Here is a 21,278-nt window from a genome sequence, read left to right as displayed (position 1 = left end):
GAAACAGCATTGTTTTCAATCTTAAGCTAGCATCAGCAGCCTCATTTTGTATTTGCTATTCGAAGAGCAGTCAGTAACATACTAGCTCCTTTCACAGGGTCGACGACATCGTTCATATCATAATCAATAACAGCGTTATATAGTCATGCTTTCAACAATGGTTTGAGTAAAACGGATCGTGGTACTGGACATTTGAAAGAATATAATAAAGATTAAATGGAAAAACTACGAAAAAATATTTGATCTATTTTAGGAGAAACGTAACACAATAAATTAAGTCTCGCAATATATATTTCTTTTTTTTTTATCACACAGCATTAGGAAAAGATATCATAAAAGTAAAAGTAACTTTATTCACACCTAAAACGTACACTTTCCACAAAGTTCTAACATAAATATCTAAAAAAAGTTTTTACGTCCAGTACCTTAGCCGCTAAACATTGCTTCATACGGCTGTCTTCAGGCACGAAACAAATCTTCTGTTCCCGGATTTGAATTTTGACCACCACGTAATTTTATGTTTATCACGTTATTACGGGGATAACCCACGTAGCTGGGAGAATCAAATATACTTAAAACGATGTAATTTTACTATGTTAACAAGTTATCGGTACAGACGTGATCCTAAGCGTATAGAATATCGCTACCGTGTTCACGCATTGCCCGAAGAATGACCCACTTATCAATGGAACCATATTTCAGGTCTGCTTTTGTCGTACTCGTATCTTATCAAAGTTCGAATCCTTTTTTCGTCAATTAGCTTTACCTGAGAAAGTATGTTATATTCCTTAATTACACCTTTAAGGTGATACAGTAATTGAAAGTATTTTTTATCGACATTAAACACGGTAAAAAATGCCTATATCTATGTTCCGCTGTTTCTCTCAGCCAGTTTAGCATAAAATCAACCGTTATAGTTGTTCAATTATGACATAAACGCGCTATTTTTTGATAAAAGTTCATTAGGATGTAGGTATAGGCCGATCTGTACTTCTTTTGTTTCTTAAATACGACTAATAGCAAATTAACGTTAAGATTAAAAATCTAGTTTTGTCTGTTTGTTGATCGAATTTTCGACTAATTTTCTGTGTCGCTAAAATAGCATTTAGGAAAAATTTGCGCGGAAGATAAAATCAATAGACTTAATGTTTTTGACTTTAAATGAAGAGCTCGTTCGTTTTGTAGATTTTAATATATATTTGATTGGCTACGAGTTGACAGCGGCAACTTCATCCACCTTCTTCCTGTTTAGAGGAACGCGGTGTCAGCAAAGCGGACACCAGCATCACCCGCGCCGATACATTATCGAATGGGCAAATGACTGTTGCGTGGGCATGTGCTTGCTCAACATGTGCTTTAATAGTGAAACTGGCGCGGATTTAGCTCCCGGGGATTATGGTCTAGCACTTTTCGAGCTACAATATCACTAGCTATTGTTTAGCTAGGGCCAAATAGTTTGTAGACAAAAAGTTTACAACTGCTTAGCCTTTTATTACAACTAAACTCTTTTTAAAAAACTGTAGTGAAAGGTTTAACATTTAATAATAGTTCGGCGTGAACTACTGTGTATGTTGAGGAACATGCCCGGTTCATATGCTACACGTGCAATTCGTGTTACCTATTCTGCGTCAGCTTAAATCCTGCATCAATGTGTCTACGTTTGATAAATTCGTATGGATGTTGACACAACACAGGAAAGTCGGCGTTTGTTTATGTTTTTGATCGATAGATGCGTAGGAGATATTAAATAGAAAACACACAAATGGCAATATGACGGGACTGAACATCGGAAATCCAAGCACATAATTATTAGGTCGTTCGTGAGGTGAGCTTTAGCATAGTTTTCTGCCATATCCGGATTTGTTCGTTCTGCCTCAGGACTATTTGGCTCAAGGATGGTTAACGATCATCTACAATTTAGCCTGGACTGAATCAATTCTTAGCTTATCCTGTCGAAAGCCTTTGATGATTCAGCATTGTCTATGTAATAAACTCTAAAAAAAAAAACGAATCTTTTCGATAGAAAGTTTGTTCCTAGTACAGTTTTTTGTTCCGAGTACGCGCCACTAGGTGAAATACTGTTTGGTAAATTATCAGCATCAACAGCCGTGGATAAAGACCCTCTTTCATCATGTGTACACTCGCTCGATGCGCAGTGCATAGTACATGCAAGTATTGCACGATGAAGTACTGACAACTAATCCAGCAGAAAGGCAAATTATCGCGTTTTGATGACAAACTTAGGCGTGAACCACGCTTGATGACTATTCACCTGTAGTTTATGTAATATCTAAATACATCTTTAGACTGAGTTTGATACTTTGCAATGGTGAGCTGTGAGAATGTGAGTTAGGCTTAAACTGATTAAAACTCTGCGTTTTTCGTTAGAGAGCTGATGCACCCGAACATGTGGAATTGTGGATCTACCACAGATGTCATTGAAAACTCATCGCCTTTAGATGTCAGTGAACCTTCTAGCGATTAGATAGGTATGAAACGTTCCATTATCGCGAGCGATAAAGAGTTTTACGGATTCTCGCGGTTAGAGTGATGCATAGAATGATAGGAAAGAGACATGGTGAATTATAGCCACTGAAGCTGTCTCCACGTACGCCCCTATTAGCTGGCACTAGCTTCCTTCTGTTTATTTTATCTATTTTATTATTACAAAGTCCTGAGGGTTCATATTATATTGCTGTTTTATAATTGTCTATCGCTATATATCTATCACAGTAGCTCAACTCTGCATCGGTTTATGTTTGAGAGATCTGAAACACCGAATCTCACTTCCCGACCCGTTTGTACCGTTTGTATTGACGATGGTATTACCTTATTTCGAATATTTTATAGGATGCTTTAACTGTATTTTTTTAGTATTTACCAGTGGTTGGCAGTGCTCAGAAAGACGCCGAAGTTGCTCTTAAAGATAATTTATCCTGCGCAGTTCTTTCGTTCGGATTGGAACTTCCCATGGCCATACTAGAAGCTCATTGTCCGAATTAAGTCAATTCATTTTATTAAGTAATATTAGAATTGGGCGACAATCGTACCATGCTTCCTATGACCAGCACAATTTTGTCAATGTAATGCTAACGAAGCTAGCTTCTTTCTATATGCACAATATAGTATTTCCTCTGGAGCCGTTACCTGCATCTACACTACGAACGTGTCGGATGACTCTTGTCAGGGCCTTGACAAATATGGTTATCATTATAGCAAAACAACTTCATGCTGAAATTGACAGATAACAATGACAAAAACAGATTTCAACTTCTATTCGTCAAACGAGATTCTCGGATCGCTCAAAAGCATCAACGCTATTTCAAGGAGGCTCGTAAACAGGTTATAAGCTCAACACAACATAGGACTACTATTTATTTTCCTGATTGATATAATAGTACATTCGAGTTCTACACAAGCACCTAAATTTCTAACAGTGAGCCTGTTTCTATCTGTGTATTTTTGATTTGTCCTAGAGCATGGCATCAGAAAACTTAGGTGGAATTAGAAGTACGAGATTTCAATTAACGCGAACAGAAAGAAAGTATGTGCGACATCGGTTCATCGATGCTTCACTATTTCAATTTTTACTTGCCAATACAACATTGGTATTACAGTGGCGCCACTAAGCTAGAAAAGGTGTGGAAAGGGAAACTAACTGTAACGGCGCTGTATAATGTCTACTTCGTGTATTACACTTGCACCGTGATATCAGCCATACTATACAACCGTTAGAGGCGCTGACTTCAAATACTCGACCTCATAACTACGCAATTCGAGCAGATAACGAAACTCAACTGTGAAGTTACGTATGAACGGTTTAGCATGGCCAAATCGGTGAGGATTCATGCCAGCTATCATATGAGCGAACGCGCATGAAATATATTTATGATGAAGGCTGCAATAAAAGACGTAAAGGCGAGTTTTGTGAAGCAATGATTATTGGTTGGCTTTTTGATACCGGTGCTAGGATCAACACTTCCTATCGTTCACGGATAAGTTGTCAACACAAACTCAATCAGCCGCAGTCAGCAGAAATGAGTTATGTCGAAAACGTCTAGTTTTTATTTTACAAAACTTGGCATTTCTGAGCATGGTAGTGCGCATGTTGTTGCTGATTTCGGCAAAAAAAAGACCTAGCTCTGATCCTTTTCTAGTCGCGGCCAACCATCTGCACCTGAATACGTACACTTCGTAGAAAATTTGCTGTTTCGTTTCTTCGGCTCTCTGTAGACTGCACGTTAGCCGTACTATATCTTCTTAGTGTAATGATCTGTCCAATGATATACGGTGTATTCGAATATGCCGTTCATTCCGCTTGGGCACAGGTGTTACTGCTCCGAAAAGGCAAAGTTTTGGTAAATGTTGTACCCGTCATTTCGAATTGGTTGGTCGTTTTCTACGGCAATAGCTGTCTAAACTGACTACTTATCTATCAGATGGTAACGTGCTCTCCATTAGTTTGAAACGATGTCCAATTTTGTGTGTATATACATAATAATTGATGTGAAGAAATGTACCTTTGGTTTCCGCCACTTTTCTTCCTGGTGTCATGGTTTAATGCACTTTCGTTTTGCTCTTCGAAATCACTTCCGATTTTACTAAGTTCCCCGGATGTGTGCTTAGAGCTTTTTTTGCTCCTGCTTTTTAGTAGCTGATTCAGAATAAGTCTTGGCGGCTTATTTTATCTTAACGACAACTTTGTAGCGTGTATATTATCTAGTACTGTTGAGTCGGCAAGGTATAACCATCAAGCGTGTCGGCTTTTATAGAGGTTCAAGTGGAGGCTTTATCGCATGAATACGACTGTTATTATTAGAACGGACAAAATCAAGAGTATATGAGACTACGACAGTGAACACACAGTACCAAAATTGTAACAAATGACGTTAATTCATCAATCAAACTGAGGCCTTGATTTTCGGCCTTCATATGGTTTCTGAGCGTTAGCTCTGTCAAGCTATGCCGCTGACATTCAGACTCAATCTCGACTTATATGCATCCATGAACATTTAGTTTGGGGTGATGGAGGTAGACTCGACAGGCTGACGCAAATAGAAATTCTATGGCAAATGGGGCGTCATAGTAGTGTAAACTTTTTTTTTCAATTATTCTGCGAAATTACAAGTCGAAACCGTTATTCAGTTTCCTTTCAGATTAGAACGACTATTGTCTCTGCGGTCGATTTAAAAATACTAAATTATTAGCATGGATAGAAGTTCTTCGAATCGATCATACGACAGTGATAATTCCGAAGTCGAACAGCCACCTCCTCCAGGAGGGTACGTGTGGAGTGATGAAGATGTCAGCATCGGCAGGTTAGTCAGCTCGTGCGTTGTTTTTTACCTATTTACTGCAACAAATTGAATCACATGACAAAACCGTACCTAAAAAGAACGAACGTGGTGGTAGCGTTGCAGGCGCAAAATGTTGAGCGCAGCAGTTAACAAAAGCAGCCGTAGATCTTTAGTCGTTCGTAGAAGTCCACCATATATTTATATTCATAATAACGTAATGGGTAGGAAATATCGCTAGGGTAACGATGTGGTGATCCAAAGATTTTATATGCCTCGATTTTTCTAACTAACTAAACCTGATCACCGCGCCTCCTTAACTAAAATTGTTTTCCACTACACGGCTTTTTGATACTGTAGCTAAATCGGAGGCTAGGTCGTCTGTAGTATATTACAGTAGTTTCTTCTGTAAAGTGACCGTTCAGTGGACGTAGGACGGAGCGCTTAATACTGCCGTAAACAAACTCTTCAAAAGGTTCATACAAGACAAATACGTGGCGGTATCTTAGCATATTGTATTTAATTTCTTATTAATGTTCGGTTTCAAGGCTATGGCAGTATTTTTCTGATGAAATAACTAGACGGTACAATTTCATATGCGTTGTTTTTAGCCGACCGACGTCCCCCTGTGCAACAGCTATGATCGTAATCGACGAAGGCCTAATAGAGTAAGTCCTCTGAAGCAGTCTTCCTAGCTTAGTTGGTTTGTATTATATATAATACATATATGTAATATATAATTATTTTGGTCTGCTAATAGGATTCTTAATTTATTCCGATTATAGGTAATAGTGCATCAGATTCGTAAATACTACATTCAAGTTATGACAGCTTAGTTCCAATGTAGACGATTTTTTTGTCGCTAGGTATACTATTAATGTTTAACGTATTAGTCGCATTGAAGCACGTTTTTATAAAGTCCAGTTGGCAGTTTTATCTCCATTTGAAAGATTTTGAGTAACTTATGTATTTCTAAGATCAACAATTGTCACAGAAAAATAACAAGACATTTCCTTAAATTACGTTCGATTGTGAGGTAGCTCTGTGTAAAAGAAATAGGTTATTATGTTCGGCAGAGACATAAAGTAGGTGCGTTTAATATAAACGACCGTAAAATTGTTGTTGTTGAGTGCTTTACAAATCAGTTCGAGTCTGTACTTCAGCCGAAATATTGGGCTGTCCGCCATAACGCCAGCAAGGAAGACGCAGCTACTACTTTATCGTATAGGTAGTTTGCACGTTACTGCAATCATATTTATGCCTTTTTTCGGTACTTTCAGTGGGCTTAAGGAGAGCGTAATAGATGACAGGCCAGTTGACCGTGAGTTAAAGGCTCGAAAATCGGCACAAGGTATCGAGATCAAGTTGCCTTCCAAAGATGAAGCATCGACAGCTTCGTCAGTTTTGGACAGTACACGGTCAGTCGGTAAAAAAATCTAAACTTGGCAAGTCAGCTTGTCGTTAGAGAATGCTTCTTTGGTCTCGGCCCGCCTGCAGGCTAGGTGCTTGGACCTTTTCTCGGCTCTTGAACTTCGAGAACTGTTAATTCTCAAATCAGCTTTACATTTACTAGAATTAGCGGAGAATGCCTTTTTTTTCCAAACATTATTTATCACTGGAAAATTGTTCTGCATACGCTAAGGCAAGTGATTTAAGTAGACAACTAGAAAACGCAGAATGAACCATATCCACTTTAGAGGATGACAATTGGTACGTTTTATCTCAATTTATAAGTCGATATTTAGATAGTTACGAAGAACGTTGTTAAGGTGCCAACATTGTACGTGAGCAGCGATTGAACCATTACGATAACATAAACAGAACCTCATAAGAGGTTAAAACAAAAATTAGATTATCCAGCATATAATAACTACATCTTCGCGTGTAACTTCTTTTTGGCATTATCGCATGTTTATGCTATCAATTAAAAAAATCCGACTCTATTCAGCAGGGTCCATTTCATTTGCAGCAGGCAGAACGAAAAGGCACCAGAAAATTATTTAAGGACAATGGAAGTAATCCACGGTGTCTTAACTTAGATCTCCTGCAATTCTATTGAACGTTCCATGAAACAAGCTGAAATTATTAAAACTTTATACAGTTTACGAAAACTAGAAACGACATGTCTATGGATAGAAATGTATCGATTCGAGATTTACGTGTCGAGTTCAACGGCATTAACTCAGAATCTGGTTCCTGTTTATCGATAGCTGGTATTTTTCGACCTTTTCTAGAGTCGAAATTTATCCTAGCGATCAATGGGTCGCTATATGGCATATTAATGGCTCTTTCGCAGGATCTATTTGATTATGATTCAAAAAGAACAGATCGCAGTCTACTTCAGGCGATCGACGCAGAGGTAACCAAAATACTCGTCAGAGAGAATGTAAACGATTTCCAGTAGATTTGTACGGAAATCATTTCATATTCATGAGGTATCGAGATCTATTTTTGTAGCAGATAAAAACGGCCCCGCGATGTCAAGTGTTCGTCTACGAAGGGATACGCAATCTTTCTAGCTAAATACGTTATTAAATAAAGGAGATCAGTAGGATATGGCAATGTAGATGCGCCGTCACTGCTTTTGGTAATGAGTGAGAAAATATTTCAAAGCAGTTCAAGGGACGGCAATTCTAAATTTCGCTTAATAATATAACTAAAACTCAATTTGACCTCCTGGTTGACTATTTAAATCCGAACAAGTCCAGTTTGATCAGTCTATTTAAGCGGTCCTAATCAGGTGTTGTATGGCCAGCACAAAGCTACACAACATATCTCAAGGAGAATTTTCTATAAACTGCATTGTGGATCTGATCGAAAGAAGGAAGGCATTTTTCGAGGTGGTCATATGTTGGTTATTCTAGGCCTGTCAAGTTGAAGCCAGTGGCAAAAAAATATGCACAGTAGCCAAACATCTACAACGATATAAGAGGAACTACCAAATACCCCAGTTTATGCATTGCCAACTTACTATTTTTTCCAAAGAAACGTTGCCATTATGAGAATATCCGAACTATCCAGAAGAACGAATCCATATTGACAGCGATGAACCGTGTACGCGCTAGCATTGTCTTTAAGTTGTGGGTGCAATGCCAGCTACTAAATAGGAAGAACCGATCATTGATACGTCATCGATTGTAGAGAACACCCTCTACCTATGTGTTCGCACGTTTCGGTTTGTCTCGTATACTCGTACCAAACAAAGGAACTCAGTTCACAAGTTCTAAATTGAAGCTCTTCTCTAAAGAAGGTGGGGTAATTTATGATGGTACCATTGTCGGCATTATTACACTTAGCAATAACTCGTTAAGCCGAACATGCTTTTGCATACATAAACAAAATGATTAGTGTTACTGGAGATAGATATCGGCTGAGTTATCGCTAATGTTTTGATGCCCCTATGAGATAGGTTTGCATATATATATATATATATATATATATATACATATATCACATATATGCGGTCCGTACCAATATTCCTAGGCACTGCTGCCAGTACCAAGACATCATCACCACATCATGGATATATATCTACAAGTCAAATGAAAAAGGGTTCCTAGTACCTACAAGTATTCACAACAGGAATGTTAAGGTGAAGTAAGTTATTGGGTAAGCATTGAACCCAACAATATAATTGCACGAACGGGATATCAACTGGTCAGTGGATTCGTCAATCAAGTAAAATAAAACATAGTGAGATTTGATGACTATGGCCATTATTATTCCATAATCGTAGCAAATATCAAAAGTGCAAGTTTAACAATCAATAGAACACAGGATTATCGCAAGACCAACAAGCTAACATTAAAAAATGACTAGCTTTAGCTCAAATAAACGCTAATTAACAAATAGAAAACGTTTCAAAGCCAGTGAGGATAGATGCCCTTCTACAATGTATGTTTTCACGAGGTTGCTGACAGAAACGAAATAATATTAATAGTGACGCATCAGTATAAATCGTTTCCCTCGGCATGATCCTTTCTTCAAGGCTTCTCTAGAAGCGTAAAAAGATCCTACCGACTCATTAGTGAGAGTTCTGGCCTTTTTGCTCGACTCAACAAGTCTTTCAGTGTTATGTGGTTACCGCACTACCAATGTCTATCGAAAGCCTCTTTCTAATATATATTGCATATTGTTCTGTATCAATTAAATAAAAACTGCTATTACAAAAACAACGTTCCCTCGAGAAAAATGATGCCATGATTTTCCTGCGTTCATTATCGATCTTTCTTATTTGTCTACTCCGGAACATTTTCTTCTATTAAAATGTTATGGCATTTTTCAGACTTAGTTGTATTACGTTATACTTACAGATCTGACTCGAAGAACCCCTACAACGACGCAGCGGGTCTCGCTGTGGGTCATGAGAGCCTGCTATCAGAAGCTGCGACAGATCTCGATTACGTGTAAGCGGCTTTCTGGTAAAGAGTTTTTTTTGTTTCCGTTTATGTACATAAAAAAAAGCAACAGAGGTGTCAACTTGTTAAATCGTCTGTTGTTGCGACCAATAGTTAAACAAAATAATTGACAAAATTGCCACTTCGGTTCCGTTGACGTGGTCCTGGTTAGAAAGAAACGTTTTTTCGTTTTGCGTATGGGAATCAGGATTCCACTATCATTCCGTACTCGTGGAAACATTACACGGCCTAAACGCTTACGGAAGGTGTGCGTATTTGCTGCACATCAAGGTTTTAAGGTAAATGGGGACCAAGTCACCGTTTTAGTCTGCGGTATTTAAGCATTCTCATAAAAGCTGATTTATAACCGATCTAACATGATCGATTTATTTAAATATTTTTATTCAACGCACTTTACCGTCATCTCATACATCTTCTGATCAATAAGCAACGCTGTATATTGAATAGCATAGATCTCGTTCTTGTTAATACAAACGGCTGTGTGGCGGAGTCGGACCAGGCAAGGTACTCTAGATGCCGTTCGTTTAGCTTATTTAAACTAATGGAAACACTTCCGCAGAGCGTCCGCACATAATAGCTTAGGACTCCAATAATTATTGGACGTTAAGATGTACCAGCAACACTAAACGTTCTTACCAAATGCTCTTCCGTCTGATGACTGACTAAATAGATTATGTTGTAACAGGTTAAACTTGAAAGCTCTATCACATTAAGTTTTTATGTACACTGTGTACTCAAAATTCCAACAAGTTTCACTAGATCCATGAAATATGAGTGCAAGAACTGTAAAAATTAACTTATTAGCTTAATAATTTAAAAAGCCCCTTGGAAATATTTTGCTTTAGAAATTGGATAGCGTCAGCCCGGCCGCTTATTGCAATAAAACAGCTCTAAACAGAAACTGTTCATACATAGGTAGGTCTATATCCTAACCCGGTAAAATCTAAAGTATCCTCGTCTACCGTAGCCTGTTGAATGCTTAACAAAAGCATTGACCCCTTGAAATCTTGAAGTGTATTCTTTCATTCTGTGAAAATATTTTGTTACAACCTCCATTATAATATATTATACAACTGTAACGTGATTCATGTGTTCTGATGTCATTTTTTGCTAGACAAAGAACACCTGAAGTAAGCAATCTTCAAAAACGCTCGGAAAGCTTCAATCTTCGACCCCGGAAGAAGTTTCATTATAGTTTCGCTAATGACGACACTCCTTCGTTTGTCACGCGTCGAACATCAAGCATTGAAGAAACGCCTACCGCTAAAATTGGCGCAGATAGCCGCAAAAGGTAAAGATCATTCTACTCTGTTGCTTTTTATGATCCATATTGTATGCTCTACAGACAATACAATCATTAATTCAGGCAAGGCTTCGCTCAGAACTGTAATAACTATGTATGTACTGACACGAAGTTACGTAGGATTATGGAAAATAACTGCCACTAGATTTCTATAATAAAAGTTTCTAGCGAGAGTTGCTACGATAACCCGCAAAGGTCCCGTACACACTCTTTAGTTGCAACGTACGAACAGGGCTAATGATTTTGATGTGGGAATCCTAATTCTGAGGCTTTTTCATAAATGTAAACTCTAATCCAGAATGAGTTGCTATTGTCATAAACCGTTTAGTATGATCCTCTTAAGAAAAAATTAAGAGAAAGAAACATTGGTTGTTTTTTTACGAAGGTTAGATAAAAAAAAAAAAATTGCAGTTACGTTAAGGCGGAGTTTGAAGCTAATTATTGCATGAGGTATCTTTATATAGAAATCAGCATTCTAACAGGTCGTATAGATTTACTTTAGATGTGATGCTTTTTTGATCACTTCTAAGGCCATACATCTCAGTAAAAAAGTTAAATATCCTGCAAAAGGCACTGTCGTTGCTTTAAAAATATGACAGGATTGAATTGAATTTAAACTTTCGGCATCCAAAAGCAGTAAGTGCACTCCGTGTAGCCTTCCGTCTAATTGAACAAATCACATTCAAAGTCTTTAAAAAAATAAAGTTATCAGCGAACTAATTAGAAAAATTTCTATTTTTTTCAGTCCCCTTTTGGTCTGTGTCAATTTTTGAATACTGTGCCGTGCCTTCGTCGAGCCGAATTAAGTTTGGAACGTAAAGGTCCGTATCAGGACGAAAATTGCTTAATCAAAAATCAATCTACGATCACTTACATTGAAGGGTTTTTTTTCAACGGACCTTAAAGCTTAGCCCTAGGCCTCTAACACGTAGATATCCAAGCAAAAGCTAAACAAGAAGTAGCCCTTGAAGAAAATGAGCCCCAATGTTTTACGGTTGCTCTCATTTTGTATTTCTTTAGCATTCGTCGTCGGGTAAACTCATTACAACGATTCAGCGCAGGCGATGGTATCGATACTGAGTACGTTAAGTTCGAACGAAGGGCAGACAGACTTATTCGTAGTTGCATTAACATGCTTGGAGACTCTTCAACATTATTTCTACCAATCGATTTCTGTCTTGGACATAAGAAAAAAAGAAGTCTGGGCGCAAGGAAAAAGTCCGCAGAGAGCAGGACGCGTAAGAGAAGCACACTGAGATACAGTCAGTGCCCTGAATGGCTGCTCGATACAAAATGCGCGCGAAGGTCCTATTCGACTGCGCAGCTCGTTATAGGCGAAGCATTGGATATGGATGCCAAAATAATATACGCTTTCAACACCAGGAATTCTAATCTTAAGCAGGTTAGTGGCGAGGTATATGTGCTCCTGGAAATTTCTCCTGAGGAGTTAAACACAAACCAGTGGCAAATGAAAAAATTTCCGCAAGCCCGTTGGCGGGTGAGACTTGGGACCTCAGGAAAATTAGCTAATTTGCGCATCGATCAAGCAGTACTGGGTAGTACTAGTCAAGAGCACTCACTGAGTAAGGCGCCAACAGGTAATGGGGCCGAGTTAACACATGAGTGCATTATCCCAATGCCGGCTATAAGTTCTGGACTTAAAGATGTCGCTACCAAGAAAGCTCAAAGGTCGCCGGTATCTACAAGCACGGCCAAATCCGATCAGCAGTCAATTCGATCTAAAATTGCATCTGCCATTAATAATGAACCTTCTGTATCCAATACCAAATGCAGCGTAGACAGACACTTAAATTGGGGGAAAGCCCAGAACACTGGTGGCGAGCAATTCGTTAGATCTGAACATGAAGTTACAGTGGAAGGGCCTTCCATTCAGTCACTTGAAAGTTCAATTGGTAAGAACATCAGTGCAGAGCCTAAACAACGCTCATTCTCCACGCCCACAAACGGTAAGTGCTCCAAGGCCTAATTTACTAAAAAGGTTAGGAGTAGAATTTAATTTACTGAGCGACAGATTGCTTGTATCTATTTGCAAGGGTGTATATACATTTTCTTTGTTACATCAAACACTGCATGAATCCATAGCATTGAAGTCAAAAATACTAGTATTATTATTACTTTTGTCGACTAATAGACAATTCATCACTGTTTTCAGACGTTGCTCAAGGATCCCGTTCAGTCCGCTTTTCTAGCGACACCCTGGCAGATGAGATCAATACTTCAGATACTCAGCTCGCTCATTCTTGTAGCACGCTTAGTCCGCTGCAAGAGTTTTTGCGCGAGACTGTTTCAAGGAAACCCATTAGGTCTCTGAGCAATTATCTAAGCGCCAATAACATTGAAATTCTGCATCTTGCTGGAGTGGGCGGCTTTGGCTTTGTGGTCGTAATTCGCCGCGTTAAGCCTCGAGTGGCACGGGTGCCGTCCGAGGTCAGAGTGCTTAAATTCGTGCCCATCGAAAATCTGGATCAGGATTCAAGCAATCTTCTTGTTGAAGTTCGGGTGGCTCGTCAATTGTCGAATTTGCGTAAATACGCTATTCCCGGTTTTCCAGAGTACTTTGGCTGTGAGTTCCTGCAGGGCCGGCTGCCGGATCACTTGAAAGCCCTTCTTGAAAAAATGCCTGATACGCTGTTCTTGACAGATAGCAACTTGACTCAGTGGCTTTTTATTGAAATGGAGTATGTTGGCATTAGCCTCGACTACTACAGAATATCACTCCAAGACGATTGGCAACTAGATGATTATCGGGATGCGCTGTCGATCCTTGGCCAGCTCTTAATATCTTTAGCAGGAGCTGAAAAGGCATTGAAATTTGAGCATCGTGATTGCCACTGGGGAAATATTTTGGTCAATCGTGTCGAGCCAGAAGACAGTTATATTAAGATAAACTTCGGCGACGTTACAAAAGTGTTGTGTACTCGGGGCATCCGTGTGGCTATGATCGATTTTAGCCTAGCTCGATGCGTCCTTCTTGACGAGAATAACCGTAAAAGGGTTCAATACAGCAACTTGAATGAGCGTTTCCCCGAAATATTCCAACAGTCTGGTTCACTCCAATATGATGTATATAAAGAGATGATTCAAATTATCGGAACGAACTGGGCTGGTTTCCATCCGCGTACCAACGTCCTATGGATCGAGTATCTCCTTAAAAAATTGCTAAACAGTATCAACTACAAAGCCAGGAATAAAAAGGAAACAGTTGAACGCGTGCTGATTAGACGATTTTATGAGGATCTTCGAAATCGGCCAGCAACTTCGTCTGCGGCCTGCTTACAGCGTTTTCTTCAAATCCTGTGATGTCGATGTTGCCGCTATTACCGCCATCGTCGCCGCGCAAGCTTTTCGGCTCCAAAAAGGCGTTCCGAAAAATGTGCTGCCCGACCAGCCTATCCTATGAACGCTACTTTAAGTTGAAAACTACCGAAAACTGGTGAGTCCTGCCAAGCTGGCTGATTATTCGGGGCATCTCTCCGATCCCAAGACGAAATGCTCTGGTCGCCGGTCTCACCAAGTGATAGAAATCAGTTTTATATTTTTCTTATATTTTTATTGTGACGATCCTTGGCACAAAATGCTCTAATTCCTTATTGGTTTAACGCGATTATTCATTTTCACACTAGGGAGGGCTTTAGGATATCGTAGAGACGAGTGATGTTGCCTATCAGAAAAGGCTTAACAGTTTCTGCCGCAATAAAGTTCAGTTCACTGTACCGCTTATTCATTGGATTGGAGACGAAGAAATGCCATGACGCTGTTGTAAAAGGCGCATAAATTTGTTACATCCTTAAGACCAACCGAATTTTCCATAATGGACAGCTTCTGCAAGTAGTTCGCAGATATTGTCACACTTCAGTATAAAAAAAATTCATTACATTTATTGCGGCTATCTGTAGTGTCTAGTTAGGGGATTACGTAGACGATACGGATTATTTATTTTCGCAAGTCCTTAGTCATAAATTATCCTGAAAAAGCAAACTATTTAGTCCCCAATATCTAACCATAAGTGTAAACAATGTGTTCAAGTAGTCTCGGTGCCATCATACCTATCGAATTAAGAATACGCGACACGTCGGTAAGCACTTCGTACATTTTGTGTATGTGATAACCGTTGGTACGTTCAGTCACAGACCCCACGTGTCGAAACATAGCTCACGAAGACAGCGTATTCTATAGTACTTAATGAATTTCTTGCTTACTATATGAATAGAGCTGAAGGGATGCAATGAGCCAACTGTACGCGTAGATAACGCATAGGGACCTGGGCGTACTTCGAAAATATTCGATACAGTAAAGTATCGCCTAATGTTGATAGAGATAAGTAAAAATAAATAAAAATGTAAAACTTGTTTTTTTTGCACATATATTATTCTCAACAGGAGAACCACAACTGCAATGTCTAATAAAACAGTCGTTCTGTTCGTTATGAGTCTTCCAATGAACGCAGATTCGATCCACATGATACGGGATGTTGCCCATAACGATGGTGTAACTTCGCATTTATTCGATAATGATTCGTGACCCGGGAACAGGCTTTGGCTGTCATCGTTTTCGAAATACATTAAGAGCACACTTACATACACATACATCATGGATGAGAATTAGAATATTACATCATTTTCGTCAAATATGTTATTATTTGGGTCACTATATTATTGTCGTGTCTGTAAAATCAGTACGATGACATAACACATCCGTTCCCTGGTCTGGTTAAGATCCGCAAGCATCCTTTCGTGATCAAATGTTGGCGTTTACCTTTTACCAGGACCATTTACCGTGGATCATGGCTAAAGAAAGTCACATATCGGTCTGTTGTAACGCATTGCGTTTTTATCTAAGGTTTAGTGGGGATTATTAAGGAAACCAGTGCACAGCGTAGGTTTGGCGACGCGATCAGTTTCTACTGGGTCTTATGCTGACTGCTGTGTCGAACGCTGATTGAACGATTCGACATATAAACATTTCGGGCTGAAATAAAGAAAGTCTAGGCCCTATTGTGTAGCTGTTCATCTGTTCGAGGCTGTTTTTTTTTTTTATATCAACCTCTGACACAGCATTAGAGACTGCCATCTTTTTTTTTTTTTTTTTTTTTTAAAAATCTTTTTTTCTTTCAGCACTCTTCTGCATTTAGCCGTTGCTCCATTTTCACTGTTCAGTAGTTGAATTATCATATAAACACATTGATACAAGCGCGGGTGTTCCCTGAAACCTCTCAAGTATCATGTCTCCGCAAGGATCTTGTACAGTACATCGGATTAGATTAGTTAATGCATTCAATTCCAATAGCTCCTGCTGTGTTTTACAGGATATGCAAAACAGTCATCATTTTATTGACTCCATAGAAAATGTGCAACAGCTCATCAGGATGAGAACGGTTAAAACACGCACCTCACAAAATTTTCCCCGTGGAAACTTTTCATTGTATTGCTGCTATATACAATATTATGGATAACGCAGAATAGTGCGCAGATGAAGTAATCGAAGTATATTTAACGCATATATTGGGACTCTAATTAGGCCGACCACAGATTGTGCTGCATACTGTATATTTAAACCCTATAGGGTTAGAATATGTCTTAACGGAGGGGTAAAATCTAAGACGTGTATCAGCTTTGTAATTTCTCTAGTAGTTGATAGATTTAAATCGTAGACAGCGTATTAACAAATGTATTTACTCAGCTTGCTTAAGATGTTATTCTGTATGACAGAGTCCGTTTAGCTTTTTGGGTCCCATGATTAGCATAGTGGCCCGTCTAGATTTCTGCGCCATCACGTGGCATCGTTTCATGAATATGGCTGTTTCTATGTGATCATTGTTTGTTATATTCTAAAATGCCTTGTCGATGTTTATTCGGGCCGTGGCGGTCGTTGTGTTATATCGTATTCTTTGCACAGTATTGTGGGAACTTCCAGGCGGAGAACGGGCGCGCAGTCTATTTGTCCGCGTGGGTCCTGGAGACGATGTGCTTTTTGAGTGTCGATTTTGCGCCCCGATAGTGATGTAGTCTAGTCTGGATGGACTTTCTTCAAGCGCAGGATGCACCAAATCGCTATCTGCGGTCAGAATTTCAAAAAGTTCAAGGGCTGTTGGTCTGTCGTCTTTCTTGAACATCCACATTCGAAGAAACAGTGCCTCTAGTTTGCTCGATACCTTTTGGGGTAATGTAGGCATACCCCCGTTACGAATGTGGTCTTGGACCTTATTATCATCTAAATCGTTATATGGATAAGCGCCAAATGTGATTATTTCGTAAAGGACAACTCCAAAACTCCAGATGTCTGACTGAATATGATAGACTCCAGTAGACAGAAGTTCAGGCGACATCCATCGTACCGGCATAGGACCAGACCGAACGATACGGTAGTAATCTGCGTCCACAAGGTTTTTACAAAAACCGAAATCAGCAATTTTGATAGTTAGCGTTTCGTGAACTAAACAGTTACGGCAAGCAAGATCGCCGTGAACGTAATTCAAACTAGCTAGGTAAGACAGGCCTCGACAAATGTCTAGCGCCATCCGGGTGAGATGTGCAGAGTGGATCTCTCCTTTGATGGCGAGGTGCCGACGGTCTTGGAGATAGCTTCTGAGATTACCAAACATCATAAATTCAGTAACAATTTGACATTTGTCATGTTGCGTAATGACTCCGATAAGACGCAATATATTCACGTGCTCAAAGCGTTTCATGACTTCTGCTTCGCTGAGCAGCTCCATTTTCGCGTTGAGATTTTTTGGATCCTTTGCCGCTTTGACAGCAACCGGAAAGACGCAATTCTCTTCTTTAAGGTATTCACCAAGGTAAACTTTACCGAAAGCGCCTTCTCCGAGCGATCGGTAGATGCGTACGCTGTCCTCCGGTAGTTCATATTCGGAAAGACCGCTGAATGGCGATATTTGTTGCTGTTCGAACCTTTTCAATTTTTGCCTATAGTAACGGTGCAGTAGACCGCCAGCTGCGAGCGACAATACAACGACCGATGTTAGCATTACGGCGACGATAAAGATAACCATCGCTACGTCACATCCCACACGATGCCCTAGGAATCCGTTAATTAACGTGAATAACGGTGACGAGCAGTTGTTTGGATAAGTGCGGGGGCTTCCATCGGTGATTGGGCCGTAACGATACACAATTCGATTCTGTCTTTCGCATTTTTTTACGTTCTTGGGCAATTTCTCCGGATCTATTTGTGAGATGAGTCCGAATTGTTCGCCCAGTGAGTCTGACCGGGTGTGGAAAAATGAATCGATGCAATTATACACACCGTCGACGTACTGGTAAATATCAATCTGCGATATTTTACGGGTATTATTTACAAAATGCACCGGTCCAGAGACTCCATTGAAAGGATTACTTCGAATGCTGTTTATCAGTTTTTTAACGTGCGTTTGATTCCGTTCTTGAAGTAAAGAGATAGTAGCCTGGTTGAGTTCCTGTAGCTCTCGTAGGCCCTTGGCTAAGGCCCAGATCGCATCGTAAGCATATCCTATGTAAGGGAGCAGGGAGAATTTTTCCAAGTATTTTTGTTTAAAGTCGGACACATTTGCAAAGCCAACTTCTGTCTTAAAGTCGTCTCCCTCTAATTCTTTGAACTGATAGGCGAACGAGTAGTTTATAGCATCATCGAGCTTTTCCACCGTGCAATTTTCCGGCAATGCCTCTAGCGAGACGTTGAACCAGTTCCTAGGCAGCCATGGGGGTAACAGCCAAGCATATTTATTACGCCAAGTCATTCCTAATTCGTAAGCCATGCACATCGTTCGAAGACCTACTGATACTTGAAAATCACCAATTAGAATTCGGTAACCTTTCTCAATTACGATTTGTAGATCGTCCCTGGGATTTTCTTTAGAACTTAACTTAACCGAAGCTTCCATTTTTAGTTGGCGGATATCGGCCATTGCACGTAGATGGGTATTCCAAGACGAAGCCGCATTATCGAAAAAGTGCGCGAATATGCCCCAGTACTGGCTTTTCATGAAGGCTATATATGCTCCGTATAGAATCGAAGGGTCGGGTGCGATACGAAAGAAATAGTTATGACCGCTTTGATCATTCGTCGTAGCACTCTCGGTGTTATAGCTAATAACAGTGTGCGCGTAGTAGTTGGCTAGGCCGACGAGATTCTCTAGGGAACGATTACATTCTGAGCCGACGACCGCTATGATTTGCTCGTGATTTGTTGTGATCGATTCGATATAGCTACTTACGACGGTGTCGCCATTGCAATTTCCATGTATGATCGTTTGATTCATTATGTAGCCTGGAATTATGTTTGCCTCATTTATCTTGTCCATAGCTAATAGGGTGGCATGCTCGACCGAGTTTCTGTCCGCTTGTACAACTGTTAACACAGGGATTTCAGGATATACTTTTACGTTCTCCATCCATTTCCCTATATTTAGTTTATACTTGCACAAATCGCAGGCCACATCTAGAAGTCCGTCATCGTCATCGCTTAACGATTTTCGATACGCAGACATCAGGCTACGGTAGTCTCCGGCAGTGAGTCTTACGTTTTCCATGAGACGATACGCTTGCTTTGCGCCTTGCTTAATATTTTGCCATACTAGCTTGAGCATCCTTGCCGAATGATAGATACAGCCGTCAGGTTGTCCGCTCGTATCGCATGAAGGAAACAATACCTCGGTCATCTCCTCTTTGTCAAACGTCAATGGGCTTATTGAATAGTCGAAGAACACAATGCGACTATTGTTCTGGCTGAGGAAACTAATCAAGTTATCAAGGCGTTTACCGACCCATGCTACTTTAACGAAAAGTTTTAACTTCTTTATTTGCATCAACAAATCATGGTAGTTTTCGTGCGGAAAGGCAGTTAAAAGGGTTGCGCAAGTTTGATTTCGACATCTATCTGGTACGAACTGGCCTGTGTCATCGCATTCATCAAAGCCACCTAGGCGGCTACACCAACGCTTGCCAGATCCATCGGGCATGGCCGTGTACACGTTTAGCTGTGTCTCATTAAATTCAAAATTTTTAGCCAGATTTTGTCTACTAAAATATTGCCAGTGATCTGGGCCCTGACCAAATTCGGCTTCCTTTACCGTCCTAGAAGGGATAAACCAGCCGCGCCTCACGCGCGGTCCTAATTCACCGATCGAATGTACGAATCCGTTGAAGGTCGAAGTTTGATTACCAGTTTCGATGAGACCGACGTGAAGCATAGGCCGATTCGAGCAATTCGTCTCTACGGCGTTGCACGACATTTGCTTTAGCCACTCATGATAGGTATAACTAGCATTCAACAACTGAGCGTCTTTGAAGCCGACTGTATTTTTGAGCACTTGGCGAAGAACGAGGGCTAGAATACGATCTGTGGGTCGTGGACCTGCAGCAATCCAAAGGTTGGCAGATTCCTCCCCGATGAATATGCGATTGTGAATTTTTAGTTCCGGCTGTGGCCCACTGCCACTCGATACAGGCCAACATGTGCACTCATTTATAGCCGTTATTTGATTTATCCCGATACAATGAAGTAACAGTAACACCGATTCTGTAATAGGAAGAGAATACGGTATTATATAACGAATATGTATACGAAATAGAATAAACTGTGCTATATTTACACAAATAATGACTAGTTATTTGCTCTTGCGGTTACGCTGTAATACGCGGATTAACGTGCTCACACCCTCTAACCCGAAACGAGCCGTCGACCGAAGAGCAAGCGTTGGATAGTGGCCCATTCTTGTCTAACCGTACGTTGTATAACAAACGGCGAGATAATGGACACAGACAATGTTAGATTTGTCACAAAAAACAGAAATAGAAACCGTGGTATTCAGTGATGGGAAGTATCGAAAGAAATTTTAGAAATAAATGAGCCTAGTACCTTTTCACATATTTCCTACTGCTTTTTAAGTACCTTGATTTTTTTTTTTTGGTAGGTTCCACTAACTACAATTCATCGTAATGGAAACGTCCCCTTTATTATCATAAAAAGTAATATAAGATCATTGGGATCGGCTTGATCGCGCAGAGTCCAACGAGCAATCTCAAACGGCTGACTTTTTTTTTTACTAATATTACAGAGGTTGTTAAGGAGATTTGTCCCACCGGTTGACCCCTCTAAATCAGATTCAATACTCCTTTGACACACAGTAATGCTAGCGGGAACGGTTTAATTATGAGAATAGTTATATCGCCAGAGAGGATCTTTTACATTTCGGAACTTTAGGAATAAAATAATGTTTTCCCCTATAAAGTTCACACACGAGCA

At 40.0% G+C, this 21,278-nt stretch overlaps 2 protein-coding genes across 5 annotated transcripts; one reads left to right on the top strand and one right to left on the bottom strand.

Annotated features, from left to right (window-relative positions):
- The first annotated feature begins 1,623 nt into the window (after positions 1 to 1,623).
- On the top strand, positions 1,624 to 15,385 carry LOC111268372 (uncharacterized). Of its 4 annotated transcripts, none has more exons than XM_022847344.2 (8): positions 1,624 to 1,825; positions 5,157 to 5,318; positions 5,906 to 5,962; positions 6,575 to 6,712; positions 9,608 to 9,700; positions 10,827 to 11,003; positions 12,036 to 12,982; positions 13,189 to 15,385. In XM_022847344.2, the coding sequence occupies exons 2-8, from the start codon at positions 5,209 to 5,211 to the stop codon at positions 14,334 to 14,336; spliced, it is 2,670 nt and encodes an 889-aa protein (XP_022703079.1). In that variant the 5' UTR covers positions 1,624 to 1,825; positions 5,157 to 5,208; the 3' UTR covers positions 14,337 to 15,385. The 4 variants fall into 4 exon arrangements, with proteins under 4 accessions (XP_022703079.1, XP_022703076.1, XP_022703078.1 ...); XM_022847341.2 differs by having other exon boundaries at positions 5,146 to 5,318; XM_022847343.2 differs by lacking the exon at positions 1,624 to 1,825 and adding an exon at positions 2,158 to 2,461 and having other exon boundaries at positions 5,146 to 5,318.
- On the bottom strand, positions 15,383 to 20,899 carry LOC111268368 (uncharacterized). Its single transcript, XM_022847335.2, has one exon. The coding sequence runs from the start codon at positions 20,263 to 20,265 to the stop codon at positions 16,864 to 16,866; it is 3,402 nt and encodes a 1,133-aa protein (XP_022703070.1). The 5' UTR covers positions 20,266 to 20,899; the 3' UTR covers positions 15,383 to 16,863.
- Positions 20,900 to 21,278: the final 379 nt, after the last annotated feature.

This window comes from Varroa jacobsoni, unplaced genomic scaffold (assembly GCF_002532875.2).
Source record: "Varroa jacobsoni isolate VJ856 unplaced genomic scaffold, vjacob_1.0 scaffold_1279, whole genome shotgun sequence".
Taxonomy (NCBI): Eukaryota; Metazoa; Arthropoda; class Arachnida; order Mesostigmata; family Varroidae; genus Varroa; species Varroa jacobsoni.
Note: the sequence above shows the minus strand (reverse complement) of the source record. Positions and strands in the feature narration are given on the sequence as shown.

Bases quoted from the DNA above. Each gene is read 5' to 3' on its own strand.
- LOC111268372 (XM_022847344.2), top strand. From the start codon at position 5,209: ATGGATAGAAGTTCTTCGAATCGATCATACGACAGTGATAATTCCGAA. The intron at 6,713-9,607 runs GTCAGTCGGTAA...TTATACTTACAG, and splicing joins TCAGTTTTGGACAGTACACG to ATCTGACTCGAAGAACCCCT. The intron at 12,983-13,188 runs GTAAGTGCTCCA...CACTGTTTTCAG, and splicing joins ATTCTCCACGCCCACAAACG to ACGTTGCTCAAGGATCCCGT.
- LOC111268368 (XM_022847335.2), bottom strand. From the start codon at position 20,265: ATGTCGTGCAACGCCGTAGAGACGAATTGCTCGAATCGGCCTATGCTT.